The sequence below is a fragment of the Micromesistius poutassou genome (genome assembly GCF_964030765.1).
Source record: "Micromesistius poutassou genome assembly, chromosome: 9".
Classification (NCBI taxonomy): Eukaryota; Metazoa; Chordata; class Actinopteri; order Gadiformes; family Gadidae; genus Micromesistius; species Micromesistius poutassou.
The window spans coordinates 4771262-4789071 of NC_140279.1; the positions used below are offsets into that span (position 1 = coordinate 4771262).

General features: G+C 44.4%; 1 protein-coding gene across 1 annotated transcript in view; it reads right to left on the reverse strand.

The window, feature by feature from the left end:
• naaladl2 (N-acetylated alpha-linked acidic dipeptidase like 2) overlaps positions 1 to 17810 on the reverse strand; it is a gene marked incomplete at its 5' end in the record, with an annotated part of 152218 nt that overhangs the window by 7694 nt on the left and 126714 nt on the right. The window contains one exon of the mRNA XM_084473538.1: positions 4081 to 4174. Within this exon, the coding sequence (XP_084329664.1) occupies positions 4081 to 4174 (94 nt within the window). The remainder of the gene's footprint in view (positions 1 to 4080; positions 4175 to 17810) is intronic.

The window sequence follows — 17810 nt, forward strand, 5'->3', positions numbered from 1 at the left end:
CACTTAGTGCCAGGGCTGGTTTAATGAAGAGTCTTGCCGGGTTCAGACTGAACCAAGGGCGTGTTTTGAGTGAAAAATGCAAAGGATACGATTAGTTCAGCTTGTTCAATCTGGGTTCTCTTTATTGCTGGATGTTTTGAATACTGCAGTGTTTGAAAATAATTCATGGGAAAACACTGGGATAAGGAGGACACTCTCTCTCTCACACACACACACACACACACACACACACACACACACACACACACAAAGACGCACAAAGACATGCACACCCACCTATCCATACACACACACACACACAAGCACACACATACACAAGAGTTGAGGTGCGAATGGAGATATTATTGGGTGGCTGTGCCCCAGGAAACTCATCCCATAAACCTAAACAGAAGCACATGGCTTCTAAAATCATACATCAGAGAGGGAGGAGTGTGTTTGCGGGGGGGTTGGAGGGGGGTGATAAGAGGTGAAAGAGAGACCACGTGCGAGAGACAAAGTGACAAGCTGGGGGAGGAGGCAGGTGTGATAATCCTTCATCTTTCATTTCTTCCCTCTCACTTAATCTCGCGCCAGACCCAACTCTCTCCCTCGCTTTGCTCTCGCTTTCCCTTCTCACAGGTCATAATCTGTCCATTAGTTTCAGCCGGCTGGCTAACCACTCCATCCAGACCTTAATGCCCTGGGGGGGGGGCTGCTTACATGCATAGACGGAGCATGAGGGAATGGAACACAACACAACAAGAGAGGAACTAACTACAACGCCACCCTGCGTTGAAATAGGTACAGTATGTCCCTGTATGTGAGGGAGGGTGTGTCTAGCTCTATCCCCTCTCTATTCTCTCTCTCTCTCTCTCTCTCTCTCTCTCTCTCTCTCTCCCCCTCTCTCTCTCTCTCCCTCTCCCTCTTTGTTTTCTCGCTCACTCAGCCTCATACCTATATGCATGGGTTGGGTGCACACAAGCCTTTGTGCGTGTGCAATACCCACAGTGGTGTGATGGCCATTTTGAGATTTCATTGTTAAGATGTCATATGTATGTGTGTGTACATGTATGTGTATTTGTGTGTGTTTCTGTGTGTGTGTCTTTCTGTGTGTGTGTGTGTGTGTGTGTGTGTGTGTGTGTGTGTGTGTGTGTGTGTGTGTGCCACAGCTGATCTTTCAGCTCTGAGGGTAAAGTGTATGGCCATGGCAATACAGAAACACATATATGCCAACAATGTATTCGGTGGAATAGGTAGATACATAAATCAATGAGACTAAGAGACTATCCAGATACCGTCACAATGCATCTCAGCCTTTCTAGTTCCTGGCAGATCATCCATTTTACTGAATATGGTAAGTGAGTCATTAGTAGTCCACCGTTAATCTCGGGACCAGCAGGCCGACTACGTTATAGCATGACTTCTGTAAGTATGATTGGGGAGACTAGCTGACCATATACTTTGGTATAGCCTTACTGCCTTCTTCAGTAGAACACAGCCAGCCCCCCCTTGATGACCTGGGAGAGGAGCTCTTTTTGAGTGGATGGAAGCCATAGCATTAATAAACCACCTCCTTCACATTTCACTTGTACGTGGAGGGAGGGTGAACGCATCACTTTGCATTCATCAGATATTCACCGGCTTCCGCATGCTCTTTTAAAGGTCATATTAATATTCAGGAGAACATCGATGCATGGCTTGATTAAGAGGACTGAATACGGCGATTTTGGCTCACAATGTGGAAAGAAAGAATATCCCACCCGATGGGAGAAACAGTGCAGAAAATGGGTGCTTCCTACTAGAAATTAAACGGGAGAAGTACACATTTTCAAAACAGTAGTACAACTTTCTACCGATCAGTGGGATGTAGTACACACACATATATATATATATATATATATATATATATATATATATATATATATGTGTATTACTTGTATTACTTGAATTGAGTGTATTACTTGAATTATTTATATATATATATATATATATATATATATATAAATAATTCAAGTAATACACTTGAATTGCTTTTACAATACATAATTACAATTACAATTACTACTAAATAATTAACATTAGAAAAAATACATTTAACATTTCTGCTTGTATGCAGTGGGAGCACAAGGCCCTACTCAACGCCGCACACATGATCCTGTTTGCTGCGGTTTTGCTGAGGTTTGAATACAACGGCAGCATGGGATTGGAGACACAACTTCCACATGGGTACATGGTGGAGACAGAGAGTGAAATAATGAGAATACACAGTCTCAGAATAGTTGACCACTGAGAAGGGATCCCTGGCACAGGGTCAGCCAGCATCGCCTGACAAAGAGAACAGTCAAGTGAAAGGATCAAGCAAAAGGTAAACGTTTCATTTTTTATTTCTCTGCAGAGATCCTTTCCAAAATGTCACAATAATCTGAGCTATTCAGTACTAACAACATGCACTTTTAGAGGACGTTCATTAACGGGTCGTTGTTGACCCAAAGGATGACATTGCAGCCCTTTAACACAGATTACGGCCACAGCATTGTCACTCAATATTGGACACAATTTCAGCAAACGTTCTCCGCAATAGCCCCTCACACCAAAAATGATCGAAAAACACCGAATTCTTCTTTAACCCCCTGCCAACTATAAAAATACACCAGGAACACTTCAGACTACACATAACTGCAAGGGCTTTACAAACTCAAAATAAAGGCAAAAATGCCATTTCTGTTGGGGAATACAGGATTGCAAACTAACAGCAGCACGATTTGTCTCCTATGGTGATGAGCAGAGGGCATCGAAAGTAACAAAAACACAATCATGTGTGGCAACGTTTTGGAATTGAACAGTGCTGTATACCGGCACGGTTGCCGGCGGCTACCGGCATCCGGCATTGCCTTCGTAGGTTGTCAAAAATAATCTTTGTCCTACTGTACTTGTTCATGTCCCAGAGAGAGAGTGAGAGAGACAGAGAAAGAGAAAGAGAGAGAGAGAGAGAGAGAGAGAGAGAGAGAGAGAGAGAGACTGCTATAATGCTACAAATGGCATTGAGATCATCATCTGGGGATGTTGATACGAGTGACACAACAACAACAACAGAGGCAGAAACAGAGGAACGTGGAGGAGCAGCTGTGAGGATCCAAGGTGGCCCAGGGGAAGGAAGAGCGATGGGGATTCGGCTCCTCTCCAGGTGAATTTTACAAATGCAGGACCCAAGGTCACCATGGCTTGGAGTCATGAGGGGTGTGCAGGGAGATCGATACCCTCAGCCAAACAAATGAATCCACCCTCAATCATTCTTATGGGCTTTTGTGTGTGTGTGTGTGTGTGTGTGTGTGTGTGTGTATGCACGGTGTAACAAATTGTTATTTGTCTGGTATGGTTGTATGAATGTCACAAGTCTGCATGTGTTTTGTGGAACGATTTTTGTCATGTTTTCATGTGTCCTTGTGTGTGTGTGTGTGTGTGTGTGTGTGTGTGTGTGTGTGTGTGTGTGTGGACATATGTATGATATTGTGGTTCCTGTGCATGCATAACATTTTATGTTTTTATGTATGTGTGTGTCAGGGATTGATGAAGCTGCCAGCTATGGCGATGAGTTATGCCACTGCATGAAGTTTGGGACAGCCGCAGTAGTGTGTGCATGTATGTGTATGCACCAAGTGTATGCCACACACACACACACACACACACACACACACACACACACACACACACTGCAGTGCTCTGACCAGTGTGCAACAGAAAGTCCTGAACAACTGCAAAGGCTGCATGTTTGTCAGGGTCAGACACAAGCATTTAAAAACACACACTCACACCTGAAACATATCAGCCCCTATTGTCAAGACGATCAGTGAATACACCGATGTGGATACGTTCAGCTTGATGGTCCAATATCACAATCAACTTCATCCTTATAACTAAATGAGGTTCATCACACTCTCAATTGCATGCATACATCTGCCGTCTTGAATAGCAACCAGACAATCTTCTGGTTGCTATCTTGACAATCTTGGTCAAATATATTTTTAATTGAAATTCAGATTTCCAACACCTGCTCTCTTATATTATTCTCACTGTATCCTCCATCTGTGTCCATGGCCTCACCTTTCAGTTTGTTCTGTACGTCCAGAGCAACGTCCAACGGGTAGAAGGGCAGGACCGGGTCGTTGACCAGCCGGAAAATGGCCTCTGCTGTCATCTACAGAAAAAAAAGGGTTATTGTTAATATTTCAGTTTTATTCATTTTTCTAAACCACACCACACTCACACTAGGGCAGCAAGGAGGATGCAATCAAACCATAGGCTTTACAAAATAAAGCCATAGCATATGCCCCTTTGGTTTACACCCAACGGTTGTGAAGTCTTAGATTTTGCGTTAAAGGCACTGCCATTTGCTGCCTTGCAGTAGTCTATGGCCCAAACTCTAAAATCTAACATTCAATACTTAAGAACATTATAATGATATCAAACTGTTAAACGTGACCCCTCAAATACATAACCTTGAGATAAACCAGCCACTATGACCCTAGCTGAACAAATGCTGTTTTCACTTTCAACAACTAGAATGATAACACATGTTCCAACTGACCTAACATGCTGACCGTTCTCTGTTCAACTGACCACTGAGAGCCGGGCCGTTACAGAAAAAACACGTTAGTTGCTTCCACCAGGGCTTCAAAAACAGGCAGTGAAGGCCTCCGCTTGCATCAAACGTGTGCTTTGCGTCCACGGCAAGGTTTCAAAATTCAATGAAGAGACTCAACTGTCCCTCCTAGTGCAGGACGGGGGAACATCATGGTGTGCCTCTCCTGGAAACTGCCCCACACAGCTTCCCGCCTCCATTCTACTTCAATTTAAAGCTTTATTTGTCAAAGGCACAGTTACACATGCATAATGTGCAGTGAAATGAAGTGTGGCAAGAATTATAATAGGTCTCCATTATAGTTATAATCATAGGTATTATAATACAGTTATGATCACGTATAATAGCTGATATTATATCTGTGTGTAGCAGATCCAGAACACACGCATCACGTTATCCATTCGGTGAAATGCAATATTATAGAGAATCTTATCCATACGGCTAGGTGTGTGGATGAAAAGTGGGCACTTGGAACATTTTTTGCGTCTGTTTCGATTTCCGTAGGAGTGTTGCGTGTATTTGTGTGTAAGGATCCCCATTGAACGCGTAATTGTTCTTCTCAGGGGATCATCCTCCAATATAAACATTCCACACACACAATCACAGTGTCCTTAGCAACCCCTGCACCGTCTCCTCATCACTACATTTGCTTCCAGCCTTGGTGATACATGTGGACCCCATTTATGTCAACACATGTATGTATTGCCCCTTTAGGATACTAACCATTCATTTCAAAGACTGATCATAGTTATGGGAATAAATACCCAGTCTGGTTGCACTGGTGGACCACAGGCAAACAGGAGCTTTGATATTGAGTCAGTGCTTGCTCAAGGGCATTCTCTGTATGATGACCAAAGCGGAGGGCACATAGAGTAAAGCAGCCTGTGTGTTCAGTGTCCCGTGAGGTTGAGTGTATACATGGGTGGCCGGATATATGATGAGGGGACGAGGAATTACACCTGACCTGCAGGGAACCTCATCTTGAGTGAGCCAACCACGACAATTACCTCGGCCAATCCATAAACTGAGCTTCCACATACACACGCCTTGGCTCGTTCTCTCCCTGCACAGGTAATATGAGAGAGAGAGAGAGAGAGAGAGAGAGAGAGAGAGAGAGAGAGACCTCATGGGAGGGGAAGACTTGGTTGTGAGTGGTGAATGGCAGTCTGCCAGGGTGCTGTGTAATGAGGGTAGTGAGGTTAGGAAACAACTACACCGCCCACTCTCCGCCATTGACCTGCTTCGTACCGGCACGCCATCACAGCCGAGCGGCGTGAAGGGACGTACAGACGGGAAACTAAAGGGGTGACCCCTAAACACGACGAAGTGTGGCGGAGACATGTGTAGAACGAGAGGGGGGGGAGGGAGACAGTGCAGGAGGGTGCAAAGGATATGACAATGGGATGACATATGACGTGAAGTGAAGCATTTGTCTCAGCAAAAAGGTCAGAAGAAGTCATCAAAGGTCACCGGTTCTGCTCCTCTGTGTAACGAGTGGGAGGGGAGGAATGGAGCATCTTCTTTACAAGCATCCCAAAACCTTTAGGGAGTTATTTGATTTGTTTCCACGCGTCGGTATAAGCAGGCCTGTGCAGTCGTCCAGCATGTTAAACGGGTCTGACTCAGAGTCAGAATGGAAACAAGTATCATAGACTCTATTTTTATCAGCGTCAGACAAACACAGGTGTGTGCTCCTTTCATGAACCAGGGCACTGGTTGTAGACTTAACTTAACTCTAGTTTAGTCGACTACTTGGGCCCTGGTACATAAAAGGAGAAAACCCATAATAAGTATTTGCCTTACAACTTATTTTACCGTTTTTTGATTACGCTGATGTAGTATATCTAAATGCATCTAAAACCAATCTTCTACCCCTCAACACAGCATATAACTGTCTATGTAGATTTGTTCTTGGTTGCTCATTTTACACTCATCACTGTATCATGTATAACACACTCAAATGGCCCACACTCAATATAAGAAGACATATTCACTTCAATTCTACAGTTTATTTTTAAACGTATTCACTGCAATTATCCTGTTTATTTACAACAATTTTTGATTCCATATTCCTCAACATATCAATTACGACACTCATCTCAGTACTTCTTTTCCATTCCTACAGTGAATAAAACAATTGGTAAAAAAGCATTTATGTTCAAAGCGCCATCGGACTGGAATAATCTTCCTCCAAACATACGATCACTGACATCTTCTCATAGTTTTAAAAATGCCCTGTCTTCTTTTTTTGAGTTAAACTGCACGTGTTTCAGATAATGTTATATCAACTTTTTTTTTTTTTTTGTCTGCAACACGGCAATTTCAATTTACAATAATATTATGTTACTTCTTTCAGTTTTACTAGGCTAATGTTATGGCCAACTTGTGGTCATTGAGAGGTTGTGTTCACTCTTGTACTCATTTCTTCTATGTTTGTGTTGATGCCTGTTGTCTTTGTTGTTGTATGTCTGTAAATTGTTGAGTGTTTTTGTTTTGTAATGTACTTTTATGACCCCCTCGAAAACGAGAGGATTCCTCTCAAGGGGTTTATCCTACCCAATAAAATCTTCTGAATTAATGAAAAAGTATTATGGGCGTCACCTGCATTTATCCTACAATGCAGCCTCTCTGATACTGGTTTATTGCATTAGGACTGTAGTGGATGGACTGCTTGGTCAAGTAGCCACTGAGATCAAAAATCCCAATCGCAATGACCAAATTGAAATCAAACAGATCAGATTCCAAGGAATGTGTTCTGTTCACACGATTTTGGCCGCTTGGTGCCTTGTGTGTGTGTGTGTGTGTGTGTGTGTGTGTGTGTGTGTGTGTGTGTGTGTGTGTGTATGTGTGTGTGTGTGTGTGTGTGTGTGTGCCCGTGCTGTGCATGTGTTTTAGTGCTGAGTTTTCCTATACTGTTGTCGCACCACTCACCCATCTGCTCTGCTTTTTTATTTAAGATGAGAGCTTTAATTATTGTATGCTACACGTTAGCTTAGCCAGCTGGTTTTGCTAGTGTTCACAGCTGTTTATAAAGCCTTTGTTGAAGCTTAGTATTAAAAAAACTGTATTTCTTCTCCTCATCACATATGCAAAAGCTTCGTAAAAAACAAAGTTAGGGTTTGTGGTATACTAAAATAAAGATCAAACAAGATCTTACTCAATATACTCAGTAACATTGCAACGGCATAACAATCCAACAACAGAACTTGCAGTGTTTATTGGACTGAAATAAATATTGAATTGTATACAATACAATCCCCAGCTGAGCAAGCATGCCAAGGACGTCCTGCATCCTTCCCTCAGCAGAAACACAACTGCAACAGAGCCTTGGAAATGAGAAACACATTTCATTTGATCACCACCAAAAGAAACAGGACTAAACAGCAGCTTGCATTATATCTCAATAACAGTATAACAAAGATCTTACTCCCGAAGGAAAAGAATCCTACGTCCTGAATCCGTCAGGACGTAGGATTCTTTTTCTTCGGGAGGCTAGTCGGGAGGCTATAATAAACAATAAACTCAACCTTTTAAGCATTAGATACGGAAGAGGGGACCTCGCCTCCCTTAGTTAAAGCCTCCCCCCCACCATCAGCCCGACACAGTATTTGGTCGGACCCCCCTATCATCCACTCTTGGAGCGGCTTCGCTGCTGCCATCGCGGGCGAGGAAATCAATCTTGCAGAGGAGAAAGATTAGAGCATTGATTTGAGGGTAGTGAGTAATACCACTGCAGAAAGCATACGTCAAAGGCATGTAATGTGGCGGGACAGAAAAGGCCCTTGATTTCTTATTTATGGTCTTATTTCTGGGGCTCTCTCGCCCGCTCACACTCTCTCACTCACACTCTCGCTCACACTCTTGCTCACACTCTCGCTCATCCACATTTCGTGTCAACATTCAGTAGAGAGGCTGACAGGGAAAGAGAGGCGAAGTAGAGTAGAGAGGATGAGAAACAAAGACTGGGAGAGGACAACGTGTTTAATGGTAAGGGACACGTGAGGGGGGAGAAAAATACTCTGTGGTGTTGGTGGTGGTGTGGGTTAATAGCTGTGTTGGAAGGGGTTGATCAAAATCAGACCACATTTAGCAAGATATGAAAAAAGAAAAGAAATAATAATAGACAATAATACGCGATAAGAATATATTGAATATCAAATTTCTTGCCATATCAATGCCACTGAAAAGTGATTAATGATTCATATAAAAATTGCTGCCTTTCTTAAGTGTTTTGTACTGGCTAACCATGTACCGTGTGTGAGTGTGGTGGAGGAACACCTTGGGACACAGCACTTGTTTCTTTTGAAATCAGCACCATGGCCAGAGACCATCCACAACAGGCAAGCACTGCGTCTGTGCAGCGGCAGCACCTTGGACAGCTCCCTCCAAGTCACCAGCTGCTGTTTACACTTCAACAGCTCGGCAGCTCAATAGATACAAGTGAGAGTGGAAAAGTATGTGTGCTGTGTGCTTTTGTGTGTGCGTATGTGTGCGTGTGTGCGTGCGTGCGTGAGTGTGGAACACACTCTAAATGCTGTAGATGTGAAGTGAATTTGAAGTTATCCTCAACATATGGATGATAATGGCACCACTTCTTGGGTTTCTACTTTCATCAATGTGTGTGTGTGTGTGTGTGTGTGTGCGTGTGTGCGCGCCGATGGTTGTTACCGTGAGGTAGGCTGGCTGGACAAAAAAACACATTTGATAGCGTCCTCAAAGATTAAACAGCTTATTTCCTGTATTGACTAGCCAACATTCTGGGAGGCAAGCGATATCAAAAGGCAGACGCCATTTTGGTAAAGCAATTAAAAAGTGTTCTTGGGGCTAATGAGACTGCAACTGGAATGGACCATGGCTGACATGTTGTGGTTTTCGCTAAGTCTGTCTGGGAACACTATTCCTGAATACTTGCTATCTGAGTCTGAATTGCAAGCAATTTTGAAATGTTAAGCAATTTGTGGCCTGGCCTTGAGCCTGTGGTGTTGAGGACTGCCCAATGACTTTGGTTGTTTTTGTCCTAATGGTCAAGCTGTCTGTGTGTTTGGCATGCTTGGTCCTAGACTATCTGTGGGATGGCATGCTAGCAAAACACTAGACATTGAAGCCAATTGTCTTCTCACACGTGACGGTTTGCAAGTCAAAAACAATTATTTGGTTGTCGGCTAGATTGTCTGCCACTGCCTTCTGCCTTACCTATGTGCCGTTCAGCAAAGAGATAAGGATCCTTGCATGCATATGCTGAAGTCAGTATGCCAACTACCACTCTAGTGTAATTGATCAAGTGCAGTAGGGTGTAGGATAAGTGACAGTGGTATACACACGTTCAGCAAGCTATCTAGTCTAGTCACTGGTTCTTTATTATGGTGATTTATTATGACATACCTGAAAAAGAAGCCACAGAGATGGACACACTTTCATGTTCACAACTTTGTTTAAGTTGTACAGAGTAAAATCCAATATGAATATATTGGTTGGTTACTTTTAATCTGTATGAATTCTACTTAAATATGTGTTCAATGCAGACAGGTCACTTTAAAAGCAAATAGACAAAATGCACTCATTGGCGAGTCAGGATTAATTGAGCGTGGAAGCGCAACACAACTCCTTACTCTACCTGCTACCTCCTGTCCTCTTACTGGCTAATGACAACTGTGACCTGTGAAGCACGCTGCACCAACTGGTGACAGCAACCAGCTTCAATGTAAACCAAGCGTTTCAGTTTCATGTCCAACATTGTTCGGGGGGGATGCGACATCCTGTGACCACCCGGTATTGTTTCTTGAGAGAGACAGTGTTGGCATTTGGCCGCGTTCTCTTACCACAAAAATAACGTTGATGCACTAACACTAATAATAATGACATTCACCAGACTGAAGCTCCACAGGTTTGGCCTAAGTAGCAGCACATTCCAGTGTGCTGACGCACCGTCTCAAAATGTCACTTACCGATTTGTTCAACCTGAACAAATGTTGCCACATCAATTTTTGATATGTTGACATTAGGAGAAGACATTGACTCGGGCCATTGTTGACCTAGAGGGAATCTCTCCTCGGTTTGCCACCAGAGGTGCTCCACCATAAAATGCAGGCAGGCACACACAGACATACATCTCTGCTTATGTCCTCGTGTGACATTTCCCTGTAGGATATGCCCATTCGGTCTCATCATGGTGACCCACCCCTCCCCCCCCCCCCCCCCCCCCCCCCGCCCACCTCTGAATCTAATGTTCTTGGTCTTCTCCTCTCTCACCACTCCCCTCCCTCCCTCCCTCCCTTCCCCTCTCTCTCTCTCTCTCTCTGTCTGCAAGTACCGTAAGCCTTTGCTTTTTATGCAATGCGTTTGTTTCCGTATTTGAAAAAAATCGAAGAAGAGGTGAACAATGAGAGTAGGTGTGGTGTAGGCAGCGGAGAGAATGAAAGCGGGGATTGAGTGTAGTCGTACGTACGACTACTGTCGTGCGTCTTACAGCGATGATGAAAGTGAGAAGGACGCATGGCAAGGGTACAGGGCTGGCGTCTGTGGAAATGCACCAGAATGAGTTGCATCGCAATATGCATTTGATTTCAAATAAAGTCATACTTTGTTAATAGGATTTTGAAAGATTATAATGTGAAGTACATTCGGTAACATTTCAGCCTCTCACGGAGAAGGGAGCAAATGCATTGGCAATCCAATTGAAATTAAATTGAAGGAACAGGAGTGAGACGGGCTCAGAGACGGATTGAGATATATATATATATATATACTGGCCAGGTAGCTGGAGCTTTTAACAGCAGAGGGCTCTCCAGCGACACGCTGGCCAGCTAAGCCTTAAGGCATTCAGGAATACACACCCATACACACAAACACAGGTTGAATGAGCATAGCATACACACACAAACTGTCTAACAAACCTCCCAACACACACACACACACACACACACACACAGACTGACAAAACACAAACACACACACACAAAGACTGACAAAACATACACACACACACACACACATATATATATATATGTATAGAAAGCTGTGACGGTCTAACCTAACATATCTAACATATCTGAATTCAGTCTGGTTGAGAGAATAACTAAACATAATGATGATGATTGCCGTGGCGTCTTCTAGTCGGTCTCTCTTTACATAGATCATTGTTCTCTTGTTCCGCTCCTTTTAGTCCAGGGATAATTTTGTTACTGTTGTTCTCATACACAGCCCCTGGGGGCCTGGTGAAAGATAGAGAGATTCTCCTCTGATTTAGAACATCCAGTTCTCGGGGCCAAACTAGGCCTCATGAATAAACCATGCTCCGCGTAGTTTGGTTACATAACGCGTTGAATAAGGATGTGGTTGAGATAGGCTACTGTACAGTATGAGTTTGATTTAGTTTATTTACATGTGCAGCTGACAGGCGGGCGCACGACGGAGAGCGATGTGCAGATAGACGGTCCGGGTTGCTGGTGGAAGTCTTTTCCACCAACTTTTTTTATGACCAAACTAATTTCAAGCATCATTATTTTCCTAGGATTTTGAAAATGTGGTGTTGTTCTGGGATGTGTGTGTTCTGGGATAAAGGGATTCATAATGAACCAACCAAACCACAATATAATAATAATACAACAAAGATATATATATATATATATATATATATATATATATATAATGATAATATAATAATAATAATAATAATAATAATAATATATTGTTACCACTAAAACTTCGACCACAATAGTGCATGGAGGTGGGGCCAACCATGGGTGTCAAGCAATAGCTGCCATCAGTAACTTTGTGAAATGCTTCTCTATTTTTTAACCTGCTGGAGGAAAAATACATTCAAAATAACAGTAACCTCGACAAAATGTCCAGTTTAAATTAAATGGCCACATTGAAATTAAAATTGATATAAGTAATAACTGTAGGAGTTGATGAAATGCCTAAAGCATTTGGATTGATAGTCAAAATCAGATGTGGGTAGCACAGAGGCAGTATTAATTGACTGCATTAATTAAATGTGTGCATTTGTCTCCGTTTTAATTTAATATCTTGCTCTCTCTCCTCTCCAGTTCTGAAATGGGCACTTATTTCAAGTTGCCACGACTATCAAAAGATTCACTTCATGTCGATGAATGGGCTTTTTCTTAGGAGCGAGAGACAATGTAGGCCAATCGAGAGGGACGTGATGCACTCCTAACAATGCCTCTATTCGGACTCTGCGTGTGCATTGAGAGAGAAAGTGATTGGAACTTAGCAGAGATCCTTTTGTTTTTCACCAGTCTCCATTCTCATCTCGTTGGATCATCCTGGGTGCCGTAATGGGAGAGACCCTCCTCTCAAGTGCCTGGACAAGTGCTAATTATTTCACCCTTGAATTACTCCAATGGCTCACACGCACACACGCACACACACACACACACACACACACACACACACACACACACACCTACACGCCCACACTGGCATGCAAGCACACACATCATCAGCATTTTCAGGCATGCATGGCTTAGATATATTAACCCCGCCAGGCTTAGAACTATATACCATGCACAGCTTAAGACACATGCACCCTATAAGATGTGGCTGGCAGCTTCTGCTCCATCCCATTAGAGTGGCAGATGGGCAGTGAGTGTGTGTGTGTGTGTGTGTGTGTGTGTGTGTGTGTGTGTGTGTGTGTGTAGGGTGCATGTTTGGATGTCACATTGGGAGTCTGCATATGTGTGTAATTCCTGAGTGGAGGGGAGGGGGGTGAAAAGACAATCTGGATAGCGGCGGGACCAGATTGTTGTTTAGCATGTGTTGGTTAAGGAGCCGTCAAACATGCAATCCATCCCTGGCTCTGCCTGTCTCTGTGTGGCTGCAGCACGATACGAGGCCAAGCATGAGAGCCGGCCCCATTGTTTACATCTTAAATACTTTAGGGTGGCATATGTGATTTATGATACACGCCAGCAGGCCACTGCATCGCCCGGTCATGACCACACTTCAGTGCAAGCTTTGGTTTTTTGCAGGCATGCACTTGAGTACTGGAGTGTACTTGAGTGCTCTAGTGTAATTGAGTACTCTACTGCAGCTGCAGAGTACTGTAGGGTACCTGAGTACTGTAGTGTAGTACTGTATAGTAGGTGAGTACTGTCGGGTACTTGAGTACTGTGGTGTAGTACTGTATTGTAGGTGAGTACTGTAGGGTACTTGAGTACTGTGGTGTAGTACTGTATAGTAGGTGAGTACTGTCGGGTACTTGAGTACTGTGGTGTAGTACTGTATAGTAGGTGAGTACTGTCGGGTACTTGAGTACTGTGGTGTAGTACTGTATAGTAGGTGAGTACTGTAGGGTACTTACTGTAGTGTAGTACTGTATAGTAGGTGAGTACTGTAGGGTACTTACTGTAGTGTAGTACTATATAGTAGGTGAGTACTGTCGGGTACTTGAGTACTGTAGTGTAGTACTATACAGTAGGTGAGTACTGTCGGGTACTTGAGTACTGTAGTGTAGTACTATACAGTAGGTGAGTACTGTAGGGTACTTACTGTAGTGTAGGTACTGTAGGGTACCTGAGTACTGTAGTGTAGTACTATATAGTAGGTGAGTACTGTCGGGTACTTGAGTACTGTAGTGTAGTACTGTACAGTAGGTGAGTACTGTTGGGTACTTGAGTACTGTAGTGTAGTACTATACAGTAGGTGAGTACTGTCGGGTACTTGAGTACTGTAGTGTAGTACTATATAGTAGGTGAGTACTGTTGGGTACTTGAGTACTGTAGTGTAGTACTATACAGTAGGTGAGTACTGTCGGGTACTTGAGTACTGTAGTGTAGTACTATACAGTAGGTGAGTACTGTTGGGTACTTGAGTACTGTAGTGTGTGTGTGAAGGCCCAAGGTGTTTCAAGGAGAGCAGGCCGGCGTGGAGGCGTTCCCACGGGGTGACCTTGACGGCTGCGGTCCACCCCGCTGCTCCAGCCGCTCCCAGCGCACCACAGCTGTGTTTGTCTTATTAAACGCAGGGCCTCGGCGGCCCGTGACATTTGCATATGTCAGCAAAAAAAAACAACAATGCAGCGACTCTTGCCGAATGAATTAATTACACGCATCTACCCGTGTTTGAACACGATTCGGAACGCCTCCCTGTCTAACCCCGGCACGTCACAGAGTCGGAGTGCGGGAAACTAAACATCCGCCCGCATAAACCACTTGAGACGCTGAGACGAGACTGGATGCCCATCAGCAACTAGTGTGCAATACCAAAGCTGGGTGCTACTGCTGGGGTTGTGTGGGTGTATTATATATATATATATATATATATATAAACTGAATTTGTGGTGCACCCCCTGTGGTTCAGTATTTGATTATCGTATTTTTTACGCACTTCACTCCTTTAGATCTTGACAGGTCAGGATAGCAAAGCAATCAGGCGCAGGCCTTTTTCATTATTTAGTGTGAAGATGCTTTGGAGTGTAGTTGCAACACATGTATTTGTGGATGTAGCAAGGGGGGGAAAAAGAGAGATGGATAGAGAAGGGGTGATGGGGTGGAAAGGGGGGTGTTTACATGCTCGGGCATGCAATGGGCAGGAGGCTTGTAAAATAGATTGCAGAAGACAGAGGGTGATTGGACGTGAGGGGTGGGGTAAAATGTGTGTGTGCATGCGCGTGCGTGCGTGCGTGCGTGCGTGCGTGCGTGCATGCGTGCCTGTGTGTGTGCACGCGTGGAGGGTACAGTAGGATGGGGGGGAGAGCTAGGCTAGGGCATTGGCAGGAGAAGAAAGGAATCGAAGATGCTGCAAAGAAAAGAAGGCAAACGGAGGGCAGCCATGGCAGCAACAGTTTCCCTCTGTGCTAGATGCTGTATCCATCCCAGCACTGCACTACTTTCACTGCTTCAATCATGACGTCCTCGCAACGTTGCCGGCGTGTTACCATACGGTTCTCCACAGTGTCTCACTTCAGAATCTGAACCAAGGCTCATGTTTGGGCTCTCCTCTAACACAAAAACAATGCGTGGTGGCCACGGCCTCCCGACTTGAAACAATATTGAGTTTGAATGATGTTAAGCTTATCACTTGACAGCTTGAGACGTCTTCTTTCCTATACTCGTAGTGACTCATAATGAGTGCACTGCAATATGTTTTCAATTTACCCCAAGCCTACCGGGTAATAACTTGTTGAACAAACAAAGAGATAATCAATAAAGACCGCTCTATGGAGAACACATAAGCAATGTACTATGCTGTAAGTGGGTTGCCTGTGTAGGTCACCTTTGTCAAGGTAGGGCCCTTCATGTCAGATTCCTGACAGCGCTGGGACATTAGGTGATGGGAGGCATCAAATCTGCATGGATTCTGTCAGTGTACACTGAATCAGAAAGCAGTGATTGGCGTAGAGTGGATGGAGGTGATGAGAGAGTATGAGGGGATTTCTGTTTTACCACAGCTTATGTGTGAGTTTGTGTGTGTCTTACATGCTTATTCAACATTTTTCTCTCCGCAGAGCTGTCCGACCGACTGATGGACTGTGATTGCCGGTGACAGCGAGGGACAGGCAGCGCACACACACACACACACACACAGACACACACACACACACACATCCACCCACCAAAGGTGTGTCTCGGGGGAGGATGGGCCCCGTTTCCCCACACTGCATCTTTCATCACCAACCAACATGATGAAAGCCCCCCCCTCTTCCCCTGTCAGTCAGTCACTCATTGTTTTTTTCCTCCTATCCAAGATTCACGCAAACATACGCACACCCACACGCGTACGCACACGACGCACACCCACACGCGTACGCACACGACGCAGTCATGCACGGACGCACACAGGCACTAGCTGAATCCCTGCCCCTATCCCTCTCCCTGTGCAAGCGGCCTGTCTTTGTATCTGTTCTGGTGTCTCTCTCCAGATGACCTCCCATAGAGACACCTCCGTGCCCCCAGCCCGTAATCCCATTCCATCAGCCGTGCCTCGGGGAGCCGCTGCCGGCTGAGCTTCAAGAAGACCGCATTGAATTTTCATGTCCGTCCATCGATTAAATGGTAATGCCGATCAATATTTTATCTGCCACTTCTTGAGCCCCATTGTTGATGTGTGTGACTTTGAGTGCATTGCGCGCGTGGTGTGTGTGTGTGTGTGTGTGAGAAGTGTGGAGGATGATCTGCACATGCAATACCATCTATGATATTTAAAATAAAGGTATGCTAGTAAAATAGAGGGAAACAGAAGCAAAACATATCTTGGTATAAAAAAAAGAGAAGCTAGAATCTTGTTTTTCGAGTGGCACGGAGGCCTTGGGCTGTTTTGCAGTGGGTTTTTGGATGCTATAGGAGTAACACTGCCTTATACTGTGGTTTAATAATGAATAGGAAATGGAGAGTGGGTCTTAGGCCAACTGGCTACCTGAGCACATGGGTTAATATCGCACCACAGCCTGGCCCATTTGCCAGCCTTTTTTAGTCTTTTTATAGAGGAGAAGTGCATACATGAGTGCAGGCATGTGTGAATAAATGTGGGCATGTGGATGAAGTGTGTGTGTGTGTGTGTGTGTGTGTGCGTGCGTGCGTGCGTGCGTGCGTGCGTGCGTGCGTGCGTGCGTGCGTGTGTGTAAAACCCATCAGTGGGCTATAAGTTCACATCTATCGTTAAACTATTTTAGTTTGAGTGCTATTTTGCCTCATTATGAATGTGTTTTGAACCTAATTGGCATGAGAGGAAGTTGAAGCTGTACTGCCTGGCGGTTCACTGGCGGTGTGAGAAAGAGTTTTAAAGAGAGAGAGAGAGAGAGAGAGAGAGAGAGAGAGAGAGAGAGAGAGAGTGAGAGAGAGTGAGAAACAGAGAGAGAGCGATAGAGAGAGAGAGAGAGAGAGAGAGAGAGAGAGAGAGAGAGAGAGAGAGAGAGAGGGTGTAACGACTCAGAAGTATTTAGGAGAAAGTAAAGAAAGGGTGATTGCGAGGGTGCAGAGGAAGAGCAACTCTGGCATCAAAGTCGCCCGTTGGGCTGGGCTCTGTGCTGTAAAATAATTAACAGGGCTGGGAAGAGATGGAAGGCTTTTATAGGGAATCCGTGAGCCCACGTGTCTAACCTTACCTAGGGGGAACCAACGGGAAAGGAACCAACGGTGAGCCCAGATGGTGTACACTCTGAAGACTGTTAGGGCTCCATTATAACGGATGCTGATCATTGTTGAGCAGTATGGAGCCAAATGTGGGGCTAAGC